The 15233-nt window shown below is 45.3% G+C and overlaps 1 protein-coding gene across 1 annotated transcript in view; it reads left to right on the top strand.

Annotated features, from left to right (window-relative positions):
• The window catches only part of LOC117044313 (phosphofurin acidic cluster sorting protein 2-like), a 171010-nt gene that overhangs the window by 98836 nt on the left and 56941 nt on the right, over positions 1-15233 (top strand). The window contains exon 2 of the mRNA XM_033144948.1: positions 8823-8910. Coding sequence (XP_033000839.1) covers positions 8823-8910 — 88 coding nt within the window. The remainder of the gene's footprint in view (positions 1-8822; positions 8911-15233) is intronic.

Raw genomic sequence — 15233 nt, 5'->3', positions numbered from 1 at the left:
ATGGGGAACCTATGACTCTCCAGGTGTTGATGGGCTACATCTCCCCCATCCCTGGTGTAAAGCTTTATGTGTTTGGCTTAGGAAGGCTGGTCCCACTGTTGTCTCCTGGATGTCCCATTATGATACATCCGATTACCTGGGAGTTTTCTGTTAGCAGCGCCTGCGCAGCACAACTTTGCGTTATTTCAATGTGTCGTAAAATGGTTTTATTTGAGCTGCCATTTGTGTGGTGTGCAGGTTTTAGATGCATTTTAATTGACTGTAGAAGCTATAAAAGAACTATTTTACAGGTTTGATCTAATGTTGCCCACTTTCAGCCTTTGGGCTGATACCTATACACAATTCTCCCCATCTCTAGATAGAACCTTCTTTGTTTTACTTATCCCCAAGATTGCTGTACCAAAGCCAGCCTTTGGTATCAAATTCTGCATTTTAAGAACCCCAGTTTTTGCTATTCTTTTTAGAAACATTGCTAGGCACTTATGGCTATAAAGAGAATTAAAAATGCTTAATATGGTCTGTGCCTAGTGGTTTCTTAGTGGATTCTTAGAAGCTAGGGATGAGCTGAACAGAACTTTCAGAAGTGAGCTTTGAGGCTCATCTCCTCTCTTATTTTCCCCTTTCCATTACTACAATTCCCTCCTCAGGCAGCCTGCTGATTTAAAAACGTGGCTCTTGGAAGCACAATAAATTATTGAAAGAAAGAAATTGCTGCAGATTTGCTTAAATGCCAGAGTTAACTCTTTTGGAATTTTGGCAATTGTTTGTATCACAGTACAGGGCTGCATACACACCATATATTTAAAGGACACAAATCCCCACAAAGAATCCTGGGAATTGTAGTCATGGAGCTACAATTATCAGCACCGTTAACAAGGTAGCTTTCCCAGGATTCCTTAGGGGAAGTCATGTGCTTTAAATGTATGGTGGGCACACAGTCTAGGATAGATTGCTGGGAAGTTGGAGGTGTGTTAGCAACTCGTAAGTAAGGGCTGCTGGCTTTTAAGGAATGTTCTTAAGGGGCTGTTGATTCACAGTCCGTTCCCGCTGTGCTTTCAGGGCCTGTTCACACGAATGCCAAATTACAAGAATGTGGTAGAATGAACCTGTTAATGCCCCCGCCCCCCCAGACGGATGTTTTCTTGCGCATGCCATTGATGAATAACAGTGTGTTAGTGGTGGATTTATTATGCAGTGCTTCCCCAACATCACTGCACTACTGCTGCATTGTAACAAACAAACCCTGGAACATTTGTAGTATTAAAAGTTGCAGGGTGTAAGCAGGAGGCTGCAGGTCACACATACAGATCGTGGTAATGAAGTTGTCAGCCCACCCAAACATTCTGTAGTTACACGTAGGTTTGAAAGCTCAATGTGTGTAACTGCCCTGATAACATTATGATCGCAAATCATCATGAATGCACAACAAAAAGGATGTCCGGAAGGGCTTCTCGACATGCATAGGATTGTGCTATAAGTTTTGGTTTTTATGTCTGTATGAATTACTCTTTCCAGGGATTTGTCAAAGAACACTCCTGGTAACAGGTTTGATGATTAACTCAGTGTTGATTGCCCTATTAAAAATCAAATATGAAAATTATGATTTTAAGAAACAGTTATTGTAGAAAAAGTAATGCTGCACACCGATCTGCATTTTATAAAGCTTGCCATTAAAATTAAAATGTGTTTCCCCTGATAATTTTATGTATGAAAGCAAAATGCTGCTGGCTGCTTATGATATGAATGCAACGAGCCAACATTTTTAAAATCTTGATTTAAATGACTTGGATAGATTAGGATAAATGGAAGCATTAACAGAAGTTGGCCTATATTTTACTGCATTTTAATCAGGATTTTTTTTAAAAAAGATAAATTTGTGTTATAGTTGCTCACGGGTACGAGAACAAATGGATGGAGTATCAAAGAAGTAAAAAATCTTGATGAAATCTCCTTAGAAGCAACATGCAGGGAAGGGGGGGGTCTCATTATGTTGGAAACTGAACTGAAAAACAAATCATATGAGGGATAGTGCATGTTAATTTAACTTTTTCGCCCAGTAACAAGTCTGTTTGGGTGAGGTTGGTAGTTTCTCTTTCCACACCCTTGTCCTGGCAAATATTTCGTTGGATAATATTAGTTGTTTTTATTTTTGTTATATATATTGTGGTTTTATATTTTGATTTTGATCTGTGAACTGCCCTGAGAACTCCGGGTATAGGGCGGTATATAAATTCTATAAATAAATAATATTTGTCTTAAGTTTTCCAGATGCTGTTGGATTCTCATTAGCTCCAGCTGGTATGACCAGTTGTTAGGCATGATGGCGTTGTTAGGCATGTTAGGCGTTGTAGACCATCAACATCTGGAGGGCCAGAGGTTAGCTACCCCAAACAGGGGTACCCAGACTCGACAAATTGAAATTGACAGGCCTTTAGTTAAGTCCACTTTCAATGGGTGTTTTCGATTTACTTAAGTCCAGTGATTTTGACGGATCTGCTCTGGTTATAACTAACATTGGGTACCACTCATAATCTTCCACCAAAGCATTTGAATAGAGCCAGGATCAGGGACTCACTCGATCGGATGCCTGTTGAGACCCACACCCCTGCAAGGGCCTCGCTGTCATTCTCTTATGCTCCTTCTGCTCTTCCTCCTCTCCATCTCCACCTGTTTGCTTATCCTCTCCTAGCCTTGGCTTGATCCTGGGGCATGGGAAATAGTAAGGGAGTATGTTTGAATTATGGTGTTGGAGGAGACTCTTGAGAGTCCCATGGACTGGTAGAAGATCAAACCTATCCATTCTTCAGGAAATCAGCCCTGAGTGCTCACTGGAAGGACAGATCCTGAAGCTGAGGCTCCAGTACTTTGGCTACCTCATGAGAAGAGAAGACTCCCTGGAAAAGACCCTGATGTTGGGAAAGATTGAGGGCACTAGGAGAAGAGGACGACAGAGGATGAGATGGTTGGACAATGTTCTCGAAGCTACCAACATGAGTCTGACCAAACTGTGGGAGGCAGTGGAAGACAGGACAGCCTGGCGTGCTCTGGTCCATGGGATCACGAAGAGTCGGAAACGACTAAACAACAACAAAAATGTTGGAACTTGGGACTCCTCCGGACTGTCTGTATTTTGTGGGAGGGATTTGAGCGCTTATCAGGAAATTCAGGCTTACACAATGATATTGTTGCAGGCACAAAGCCTGTAGATCCTGCTTCAATATGGGACTGAAGCACACTTTAAAAAAAGAAATGCATCGTAGAGCATGGAAAGAATGGTTGATGGACAGAAAGATGTGTAAACACCTACAAGCAAATCGGGACGAATGCCTCATTGCCGTGTAACTGCGCCATGAATAAATCGAAGAGGCTGTCTGGAGGAGCCTACGGTCAAGAGTGCATTTCTTTCACCCTAAAAGAGCAACCCTCCTCCTTTTATCCAGAATTAAGGAGTGTGGCTTTTTAGGTGAAGGTGGCAATAGGGGTCAGAAGGGTCTGAACCTTGGCACCATTCTGAAAAGCAGCTGCTTTGCGAAAAGTGTCCTGTTAGAGCAGGTCCCCAGAAAAGAGGAAAGAAGAGAGCAGTTGTTGACTGTTGGATCATTCCCTGCGTAGCTGCAACCAGCAAGAGGACAACTCCTGTGGGCTCCTCCCATCTTTCCCTATAGATCCTGAAGCAGCAGGGGAAGGAGTTGGTGGAGGTTTGGGAATTAGTATGTGCGTATATGTTTGCGTATGGTTAGAGATCTGTGAATACCAGTGCCCTCTCGGGACCCAGACTTTCCCTTTAGGGGCCTGTGGCTAGTCTCAGGGCTGATTTATTATAGTGAGCCGAAGATCAACGAAAGCTCAGTAGCAATAAGAGGATTGGGGTAAAGCATTTTGCTAGAGTGTCCCAAAAGATGCATTCTCCTAATTGGCTTGTGTGGAGGGGCCTGTCGTAGTTTGCGGACTGACTAAAGAACCATAAAGGGAATGCCTATGATAAACCCTTAAAATTATCTATAGGACTGACGAAAACCCCATTGTAAATATGGACTTCTTAACTTTAGGGCGAAGGCTTAGGGAGTTGTAAAAATGTGGAGAGAGTTGCAGAAAAAAAGCTTTTGGTGGCTTACATCTGCTGTAGTTGCCATTCTGCATTCTCCATCACACAGCTCTCCAGGAAGAGGGTGGCTGCACAATACACCCAAACTGGGCCGTCCTTTGGGGCCAGTGAGCACATTTGGAACTTTTTGGCCGTGCTGTGGGTGCCAGTCACAAAATGGCTGCGGTGGGGAGCGTGGCATAATGCAAAGAAGCTGCCATGTCTAAAAGAGAAGACCCATCGGACCAGAAAATGATGCAAGCATGACTCCCCCGGGGGCAGTGGTTTAACAATCTGTCCTTCTTCCCAGGGAACTCTGGGAATTGTCGCTGTACAGGGGGAATAGGGGTCTCCTAACAACTCCCAAGCCCCCTTAATCAGCTACAGTTCCCAGGATTCTTTGGGGAAGCAATGACTATTTAAAGTGGTATGATACTGCTTTAAATGTATAATGCAGATAGGGCCTTAGTCTGTAAAATGCACTAGAAAATTCCCCCACAGGGGAGGGAGGGGAGGGAGGGAGAAGGAGATGTCAGTCAGTACGGCTTCTTTTCCATCTAAACACACACAATTTTTCATATGGATTCTTGGATATGTGAGTTTAACGCTAAGCTTTCTAATAGTTGTGGGCTAAGAATGCAAGCTAGATCTCTACTTAATGGCTTACTCAACTCATTTGAGATTTCAGGCATTCTCTTTATGACAAGTCAGTCATCTTCAGCGACGCTGGGAATGAATGGAGAGACTTCCATGTTTTTATCTTAAAATGATTTTGCTTTCTTATTCAAGCCTTTTTAATCCTTGCGGTTGCAGAAGCTGAATCTACCTACAGTCCTGCGTTTGCTCTCCTGGAACCGAGCAAGACTTCCTCCTGTGTGATCATGTTTGGGAGTGGGCTGCAGGGGGGGGGGGAGGTTCCTTGCTTGTGAGTAGATGGGGTTTAAATGACCCAGGGTTAAATGCTTTTAAGTTTATAGAGAGAGCAGGGGTGGCGAACCATTTTCAGACCAAAGGCCTCATTCCCTTGTAGGTAATCTTTTGGGGGCAGAGTATCAGTGGTGGACAGGGCTAGAGACATAAGTGGGTGGAGTGACAAATATGGCTCTTAATCTCAGTGCAGCAGACTACATTCTAGCCTTGTAAACGTTAGAGGTTTCTTACACACAGTCCTCTATATCCAGGCAAGCAAAAGGCATTATTACAGATCAAAATTCTTGCCACGAAAAGGCATTCAAGGAGAGAGAGAGAGCAGGGCCACTGTGCCTTGGGGAGGGGGTGTGGCCATGGGGAAAGTCCCAAGGGCCAGGTAGAGAGGTCTGGGGGGGGGGGCAGACCCCCACCCACCCACGACTGCTACAGTTTTCCCATTTCACAAACCAGCCAGCATACAAGCCAGGAAGCCTTCCATTAATTATAGTTTCCCGTTTTCTCTAGGCCAGGGAAATGGTTAACAGCTGACTGTTGTGAAGGGAGGAGCAAAGTGTTAGCATGTAAAGAGCACAAATGTCATTCGTCATTAAGCTGACAGATGACCACCCAAATCTGACCAGTGTGTGAAATGTAGGGATGGGCGAATCAGTCAACTTTGCATTCTTTCAGTTTCTCCCTTTTCAAATCCTAAGTGCCGTTTCCCACATTTCCACCTCAGTTTGTAAGTGGTTTTTTTTTTTTTTTAAACCAAGTCCTCATGAAAATTCAGCAGCATTTTGGTGTTCATTTCTCCTAACGGGCACATCATTGTGTGCAGTCTTGCTTCACGTAGTTTTGGAAGGCAATTTCCTCTTATTCAATGAAGTTTTGCATTCTCCTTTCACTTGCTTCGTACATCTTCCTCTCTCCACCTTTCTGCCAGCCCCTGTTGATAGTGGAAAGCTGATAAACTTGCCAGTGTCAACTCCAGAAAGATGGTTTATATTTGCCCCATCACTCGGAGTTGGAAATTCTGTGCCGAGGTGACCTAAACTCTATGCAAAGGAGACCTGACTTTTGTGATGATGCGTTTTGTACGTACTTGCAGACCTCCTCCAATGTCTTCATTAGTGTGCCTAAACGTCACTGCTGTATCCATGAATGGTAGGCATAGGGGTCCATGCCAGCCTGCTCCCAGCATCCCCTTATGCACCCACCCCACATTGTGTCCCTTATCACCCCCACCTTGAACTGGACTTTATCAGAGTTTCCCCCCCTGAAAATCCAAGTATGTCGTGTCTGGCAGATCACCCCATACCATGTGTTAATTGACACTCTTGAACAGGGGTCAGCAACCTTTTTTAGCCGTGGGCCGGTCCACCGTCCCTCAGACCATGTGGTGGGCCGGACTATATTTTGAAAAAAATATATGAACAAATTCCTATGCCCCACAAATAACCCAGAGATGCATTTTAAAGAAAAGGACACATTCTACTCACGTAAAAACACCAGGCAGGCCCCACAAATAACCCAGAGATGCATTTTAAAGAAAAGGACACATTCTACTCATGTAAAAACACTCTGATTCCCGGACCGTCCATGGGCCGGATTGAGAAGGCCCATGGGCTGCATCCGGCCCACGGGCCTTAGGTTGCTTACCCCTGCTCTTGAAGAACTCTAAAAGGTCTGATTAATTCAGACCTCTGGCAAGGGGGATTTGTCTCTTCTTTGGCATCCCACTCAGTAGAAAAGGAAAGTGGAGGGTGGAAAGAGAAAGAGAGAGAGTAGAGTGATCCCACCCACCACAGGCTCTGGCCATCATGCATCCTCAGATAGAAAAGAGGCTTCCTTCTCCTGCTACAGACTGCGGAAATCCGACTCACACACCACTCTGGATTCTGAGGCTCACATGTTTACAAACCAGCCTTGATAGGTATTATTGGCTATGGCTATCGGGAAATCTTCAAGCATATGCTTGTTTGTTTTTAAAAAGAAGGTTCAGTATCTAATAGCAGCTGCCAAAATATTTTTTGGCACGGCTTTGGAAGGATTCTAAAGTGCCAGATGTTAAAAACACGGTTAAGATGTGGGGTGTTCTGTGTTTGTGTGTGTGTTTGTGGAGAGAGTAACCAATTATATTAAATTGAGAGAGGCCAGAATTTCTACAGATGCCTGCCAAGTAAAATGACTCTTGGGTATATAGTCTTGGTTCTCTGCAGGGTTGGTGGGAGAAATGATCCAGAAATTGGTCTTTGCTTTCTGTTGCTGAAGGACTCTTGGATTACTACAGTTCTTGAGAACTCTGCAGATTAAAGGGCTAGAAATAATAATAATAGTTGAAGATGCTGAATATTATGGTGACAAGTGTTATTTTCCACCCTACCTGTGCAGTACCAAAATTCACACATGGCTCTACCTGAACTTTCGATGTGCATTGCATAGGACAGTTGCCCCATGTCACTTAAATCTACCCATCTGGAGTTAATGCACAGCTACATCTGGACCACTCCTGTCCCCGTACTGATGCCAGCAAAAGGGATGCTGGTGGTGCAGATGTGGGGAGTGGGATTCTTCTGTCCACTTTTTACATGGCAATGTTTAGTGCTGCCCTGGTGCTGTGTTTTGTATTGATCCCTGTATACTCCCCTTTGCCCAGCAGCTGCTCCTAGTGCCAATCTCAATATTACAAGACTGTCAGTATAATGAAACTGGTCCTGGCATGTTAAGCAAGTATGTGGAATTCGTAGATAATCTGGATCCTCTCTTCCTGATGGTATTAGGAGCAGTTTTCTTTCTCTGGTGGGCTGCAGCTAGTAGACCCCATGGAAAAGCACAGGAGGGGAGTGTTGTTGTGCTCAGGAGCTGCATGTGGTTTTCCTAGGAGCATCTGGTTGCCCATTGTGAGAACAGGATGCTAGACAAGATGGGCTGTTGGCCTGATCCAGCACAGCTCTTCTTACATTCTGAAAAACCAGAAAGAGATGATGGGTCATATTTTATACTTAATGCACCCAGTCTTCATTTCTGAAACCTGCATTGATTTTCTTTCTTCCCCTCATCTTGAATGCCTACAATCTGATGTACATGTATTTTTGTTGGATTCGTTTTAAAAATCATGATGCGCAAGAGGAGTGGTTGGCATTTCCCTCTACTCTCCCCAGTTCACGCAGTGCAGGTGAATCGGGGAGAATTCGGCCAAGGGATGCTTGCAAATCCGAGGCAGGACAAAACTTGGGGGAACCAGCATGGTTGGACAAACAGTCCAAGAGATTCATGGACTTGCTTGCCAGCTTGGACTGCCAACTTATCACTCAGCTCCTGTGCCTCTAGCGTCGGATTGGAGCACTAATAATCCATCGTAAAGAGCAGTTGCTTTTTTGCATCACGTGGTTAAAATGCGACTTGTAAATAAGCAATGTGAATTTCTTTTCTTTTCTTTTTGGTTATGTGAAGTTGAGGGCAGGGTTGCTTTGAACCGGGTCGTTTCTATCAAAGCAACAGCAGGGTTAGCTGAGATGTCTGAGTGTAGAGCTGGCCGTGGCTCCTGCTGGGCAGGGATCTCTGCTCCACATGCCCTGCAACTTCCTGTCGGCGCATAATCCCCCTTAATCCTTCTTTGGCTCTGTTAATTCCCCCCCCTTTCCTCTTTTTCTGATCTGCTTTCTCCGTGGCGGTGCACGGCTTCGCCCTCTTCCTCCGCCGGGCAGGCAGCTGCGGGAGCAGCGGTGGCCTGCCGACCTTCCAGGCTGTCTCCAAAGCGCCTCGTACCATGCGGCAGGGGCCCTGGGATGGTGGTGCCTGAATGTGTCCCATTCTCTCTGTCTTACAGGCTGTGCAGTCTCCGCCTGAAGAAGCTGACCGTGCTAAGGGAACTGGACAAGGAGCTCAGCTCTGTGCTCATTGCTGTGAAGATCCAGGTAAGCCGCTGATCTCGTGTCCTCAGGCATCTCTGGGCAAGGCCAGACCGGGCTCTGGCTATGTGACAGGTGCCTTGCTTTGCCGTCTCGCTCCTGCTGCCTCTCCATCTTCAAGTTGTTGCTTCTATCCATTGTGCCAGTAATCTAGCCCCTGGCCTTTACATGGGGGCTACTTGTTGCTTGTTTTCTGCAATACTTTAAAAAGAGAGAGAGAGATGGAGGAAGGGCACCACCCTCCATGTCTCTGTACATTGGCCTTTGACTTCTAGGAAACAGCGAGTGTGGTAAATGTGTTGGAGCCGGCAGGCTGCTATAGAATGGCGAGATTGTTTAGGAAGGGCCCAGAGGGGTGAAACGTCCTCCTCCTTTGTGCAAAACTTTGTTTCTGAGCTCGTGGACTTCCCTAAATTGCTCTGCTCTTGCTCCATTCTTTTTATTTCGAGAAAATAGCTCATCTTGTTCACCTTAAGTCAAGGGAGGGGGAGGGCTATTATCTCGGACATGGAAGCTAAGAAAGTGGGACCAGCCTTTTGCATCCTGTAAGTCAAGGATAGGGAGCCTGAGGCCTTTCAGCTGTTGTGGGACTCCAACTCCCATTTGTGCCTGCCAGCATGGTCAATGTTAAGGGATGGTTGGGGTTAGAGTCTGGGAACAGCTGGATCTTTCCCCTAGCTTCCTATGTTCCAGGAGTTAAATGGAAGCCTAGGGTCTGTTTGGATCTGGGTTTGTGGTCTTTCCTCCCTGGTATGGCTGTATCTTGTTGAGTTCCAATCCCTCAGCTGGAACCCCCCCCCAGCTTTCTTTTCCTAGCATCCGTCAAACAAAGATTTGCCAAAAATACATAAATTGAACAATCAAATGAATGGAATTAAGCGTGCCAACAGAATTATACAGATTCATGCGACCCATTTCTGTCTCAAAACTCATAGAGTTCTACACCAGGAAACCAATCCCCATCAGCCCGTCTTGCTAGGAATTGCTGGGATCGTGGCCTCGTTGCTCCAGGGTAGGCACCCGCAGAGCACAAATCTCCCTATCTTGGGCCTGCCTCAAATGCTGGACCAAGGGACCGTCTCGTAAATGAGACAAACTGCCGTTTTTAATGAAATATTTGCCTATCGCAAGGGAGGCCTTGCATTTTGAACTTCGGAGATGCTGTCAGGGGCGCTCCAGCCTTCTGTGTTTTCTGCTTTTATTGGATCCCTTCCACCTGGGGATTTTGAATGTGCTGTTCTTGTCCTTTGGGGCTCATAACCTTCTCGGAGTAAAGAAATATATGACGTGCATTACAAGGATATATGGGTACAGTCTCTGCACCGAGCTGAAAGGGTAGCTACCCCCGCAGCACTAGAATGCAGCAGCTATTCCGTAGCCTTCAAACACTTAACACACAATGGGATAGGAAGCGGAGGAGGAGGTGGAGAGTTTTTGTTTAAGTATTTATTTAACAAATTTTATGTACTGCTTGGTTGTAAGAAAACTTTTAAATTTTTAAGAAACATGTTAAAATTATCAGTAAAAACAATTAGCACAGGTATTTGAAAATGTTCAGGAATGATTTAAATTAACAGTAGCTAAAAAGAAATAAAGGTCCTGTGTCTCTGTAGGCTTTCCTAAGCAAAAGTGCTTTGTGCGGGCAGCAGAAAAAGTTCAGCGCCTGCCTCATGTCAATAGGCAAGGAGTTCCAAAGTTAGGTGCAATCAGATGGGTGGGGGGTATAAGTAATATTATTATTATTATTATTATTATTATCCTCATCATCATCATCATCATTCTGCAGAAGGTATTGAATAAGAACTTTGCTAAATAGGGCGCCAGAAGTAAAAAGTAGAAGTAAAAAGATGAGCCTACTCTTATAGTTTTGAGACATGTACTTGCATATGTGCTTAAAACTGAAATGTTTGAATGAGCAAACATATATTTGAGCAGACACGTGTCATAACAGACCAGCCTTCCCCAACTCAACTACCCTTCAGGTGTTGTTGGATGACAACTCCCATCGGACCCAGCCGGCGTAGCCAATAGTGAGGGCTGATGGGAGTTGTCATCCCAACAGCATCTGAAGGGCACTAACTTAGGGACAGCTGATATAAGCAAAATCCAGGGAGCCACAGTTGTCTGAAGCTCCCTGTCGAGTGCACACTTGGTGACAAACCTAAATTTGTGGCTGGGATTTCTAGCGGTGCTTTTGAGTACAGGGGGTGGCAGAGTGGCCCCTTCTCCTTGTCTGACAGCTCCTTAGCTGAAGACTATATTGGGCACTATTTGGCTAAAATTAAGGACAAACAGGCATGTGATGGTGATGTCATTAACAGATCTCTTATTTGCCCTCCCCTTCTAAAATCCATGCATTGTTCGTAGGAAGGAGGGAGAAATCTCCTGGATCTCTCTAATAATGATTTGCGCCCAGGTAGTAGATAGTTATTACAATAGCCCTTTTGTGGGAAACAGTCCTATAGAGCGGGGTGGGTAGGTGGGCAGAAGGTGGGTCTCGGTCTACTGCTAGATTTCTGGGCGTTGTGCAAAAGATCAGCAAAGATCTCTTGAATGTTCCCAGTGAAATGATCACTCGCATCCCCTTCAACTTAGACTGCTGAAATGAAGGAAACTTGAGCTAACCACACTTCTGAAGAAGTGTGCATGCACACGAAAGCTCATACCAAGAACAAACTTAGTTGGTCTCTAAGGTGCTACTGGAAAGATTTTTATTTTTTATTTTGTTTTGAGCTAACCAGGCATGGTTGTTGCTTTTTTCTGTGGAAGCCCATTGAGCCCAGACCAGTAAATCCCTGTGCTAGCAGCATCCTGCTGTTTAATTTAAAATGTGTGGCTTTTGCACCAGGCCCCAGTTGTTGGATCTCTGGGTTTTAGAAAAACACAGAGTAGATCCTGCAAGCCTGAAATCTGCCCGCCCCTGCCACAGAAGAGCTTTTCAGAAAAGCTGCCTTATACCGGAACCACTCATTGTCCATTGAGCCTAGTGTTGTCAGCTCTGACTGGCAGGAGCTCCCCAGGTTCTCAGTGTGGGATGTAAACACAGAGCAGCCAAACACAACACTCCTAGAGAGGACATGAAGGTAACTCAGTCCTCCAGGCTTAACTTCCTGTTTACCTGGACTGAGTTACAGGAACCAGAAGTAGGTGTGGTCTTACCTGGGAGGAAGATCCCAAAGAAGACTCTCCATTTTTGCCTCATCCTTTGAAGAAGCAGCATGCTCTCTCTCAGCCTGCAGCTGAGAGAAGCAGAGGTGAAGCCTGTTCCCACATGGAAGCAGCTTCACTGCATGTAAATACATTTATCTAAGTTTGTCTGCCTCCTTGAAGCATGTACTGTGACTCTTGGATGTCTGTAAGTAAACTCCTTTTAAATCTAATAATCAGTGCTGTCTTGTATCTTTGCTTTTAAGAGGGAACAAGGGGAATATACCAGGAATATAGCTGGCTTAAGCAAGCCTATGCAAACGTTTTCTGCTGTGTTTTAAAAGGGAATGTAAACTCTGCTAAGTTTGGAGCTTGCTCACACAAGCTGGGATTGAGATATATAAATAATATATACTCATCCACACTCCTAAACATTCCCACACTCAGGACATTGTATCTCCTTCCACCCAATCCTCCCCACCCGTGTCACCCACTGAGCTGCAGCTCCTTCCCTTTCTTGCACGCCTGTTGGCAAATCCTTTCAAGTTGAAGAGAACTTGCGGTCTGTTCTGAAAGGCATTCTCTCCCTCCCCCATCCCCCCCATCCCCAAGTCTTCCCAGACTTCCACTGTTCCCTTCCTTGTGAATGTGCCAAGAGAAGGGTGGTTGTATTGAAAGAAGAAAGTGGGAGAGCTCAGTCAGTAGAGCATGAGATTCATAATCTCATGGTTATGGGTTCAAGCCCCATGTTGGGCCAAAAAGATTCCTGCATTGCAGGGGGTTGGACTAGATGATCCTTGTGGTTCCTGCCAACTCTACAGTTCTATGATTCTGTATTTCTGAGCAGACATATTTGGATCCTTACCTTGGTACGCAGCAAGTCTCTGTCCTCCTCCTCCTCCTCCTCCTCCTCCTCCTCCTCCTCTAGCCAAGGTTTGTTTTGTTTTGTTTATTTAATTACTTACTTATTTTGTAAACCGCTTGCTCAGAAAGTAAATTCTCCAAGCAATGTATAAGTGCATGTTTATGTGTGCGTATACACCAAATAAAACCATAATTAAAATCACAATAAAATCAATAAAATGTTGGAAACAAATGTTAGCTAAATCAATGGACTTTCTGAAATGGAAAAGTTTCCAGTGGGCATCTAGAGCAAGCACAGCGAAGGTGCCAGCTGAATGTCAATTCCCCGATCCTCTGACCTTATCCCTCATTCTGCAGCAAGCGGAGCAGAGCAAGATGGGTGCATAAATTCCTTTGATGGAAATAAAGGCCTCGCCACCCCCTCCCTCTCCCAGCTTCCTGGCTGTGCCCTTCTTGTGCTCTTGTCAGCTGTTTCGTAAAGCCGCTGATGCTCCCGACAGCAGGCAGGGGCGAAGGGCCGGCGAGAGCTTTGCATCCCACCCGGACGTTTCTGTGCACTGCAGCCATTAGGATTTAAATCCGGGATTAGTAGCCGAAGCTGGTGTGTGTTTTAAAATCGCCCCGGGGCCTGGTCTTCACATGCATATCGAGGGTTGTCCAAATGGCATGTCCGAATGGGAGCCACAGGGAGGCATGGTGCGCAGAGAACAGCTGGCCACGTGACACCCAAACGCCCTGCATTGGATGGAGACGTTTCATAGCCATGCTTGGAAATATATGTGTTGTGCATAAGGCCCAACCTCAAAGAAAACTAGTGAGACTTAATATGACAGGATGTGGTGGAGGTTTGTAGGAACAACCATGCTTATTGAATCAAATTCAGCCGTGATATGGGGCAGAAAATTTTGTAGTGCTTTCTTTTTCTGCAGAAAAATTGCTGGTTGCAAAGAATTGGCAAGCTTGGCAATTTCAGAGTTTTTAGCTTTGTTTACCAACTACAAGGTGTGTTTCCTTTTCATCATACGTACTAAATCAGATCATTCTCTAGGGCAGTGTTTTTCAACCTTTTTTGGGCAAGGGCACACTTGTTTTATGAAAAAAATCACGAGGCACACCACCATTAGAAAATGTTAAAAAATTTAACTCTGTGCCTATATTGACTATATATATAAAGTAATTCTTTTGAATAGGAATCAAATAAACACAATTTTCCCCACGGCACACCAGGCAACATCTCGCGGCACACTAGTGTGCCGCGGAACAGTGGTTGAAAAACACTGCTCTAGGGCAGGGCTTGGGAACTTGTGACCCTCCAGATGTTGTTGACCTACAACTCTCAGCATTGGGAGCTGTAGTTTGAGTGTCTGGAGGTGGTTGGAGAATGGATGGTGGCTAACAGATTGAGTTTGAACCCTGACAAGATAGAAGTACTGGTTTGGGGGGGGAGTGGGGGGGCGGTTGTTGAGGACTCCCTGGTCCTGGCTGAAGTGTTGAGTTGGGCTGCCCTGTTTTCTTTACCCCACAGTTATAACGGTCTGCCCTATGTATGCCATAGACCCATGAAATGTTGGCTTCTACTACGTCAGCCCCTTGGTCCCTCTAGTTTAGTATTGTCTACACCAGGGTAGCCAGCATGCCTTTGTGCCCTCCAGATGTTTTGGTCTTCAAATCCCATCAGCTGCAGTCAGCGTGGTGAATGGCCAGGGACGCTGCAGCTGTAGTCCCAAATATCTGGAGGGCATCATGTTGCCGACCTCAGTCTGCATTGACTGAAATCAGCTCTCAAGGGTTTCAGGCAGGGGTCTCTCCAAGTCCTAGCTGGAGATGTTGGGGGCTTTGCACTGTGGGAAATTTAAATAGTGATGCTAGGAAATCCAACCACCCAGCTGTGTCTACTGTTGGAGTGGGTGGGCTACGTGGATGTTGACAACAGGCCCAGTATGAACTGTTCCAGATTTGGACTACCATACTCCAAAAGAGCCAGACATCCTGGAGAGTGAAGTCAAATGGGCCTTAGAAAGCCTCGCTAACAACAAGGCCAGTGGAAGTGATGATATTCCAGCTGAACTACTTAAAATTTTAAAAGATGATGCTGTTAAGGTGCTACACTCAATATGCCAGCAAGTTTGGAAAACTCAGCAGTGGCCAGAGGATTGGAGAAGATCAGTCTACATCCCAATCCCAAAGAAGGGCAGTGCCAAAGAATGCTCCAACTACCGCACAATTGCACTCATTTCACATGCTAGCAAGGTTATGCTTAAAATTCTACAAGGCAGGCTTAAGCAGTATGTGGACCGAGAACTCCCAGAAGTACAAGC

Source organism: Lacerta agilis, chromosome 3 (genome assembly GCF_009819535.1).
Source record: "Lacerta agilis isolate rLacAgi1 chromosome 3, rLacAgi1.pri, whole genome shotgun sequence".
Classification (NCBI taxonomy): domain Eukaryota; kingdom Metazoa; phylum Chordata; class Lepidosauria; order Squamata; family Lacertidae; genus Lacerta; species Lacerta agilis.
Note: the sequence above shows the minus strand (reverse complement) of the source record. Positions and strands in the feature narration are given on the sequence as shown.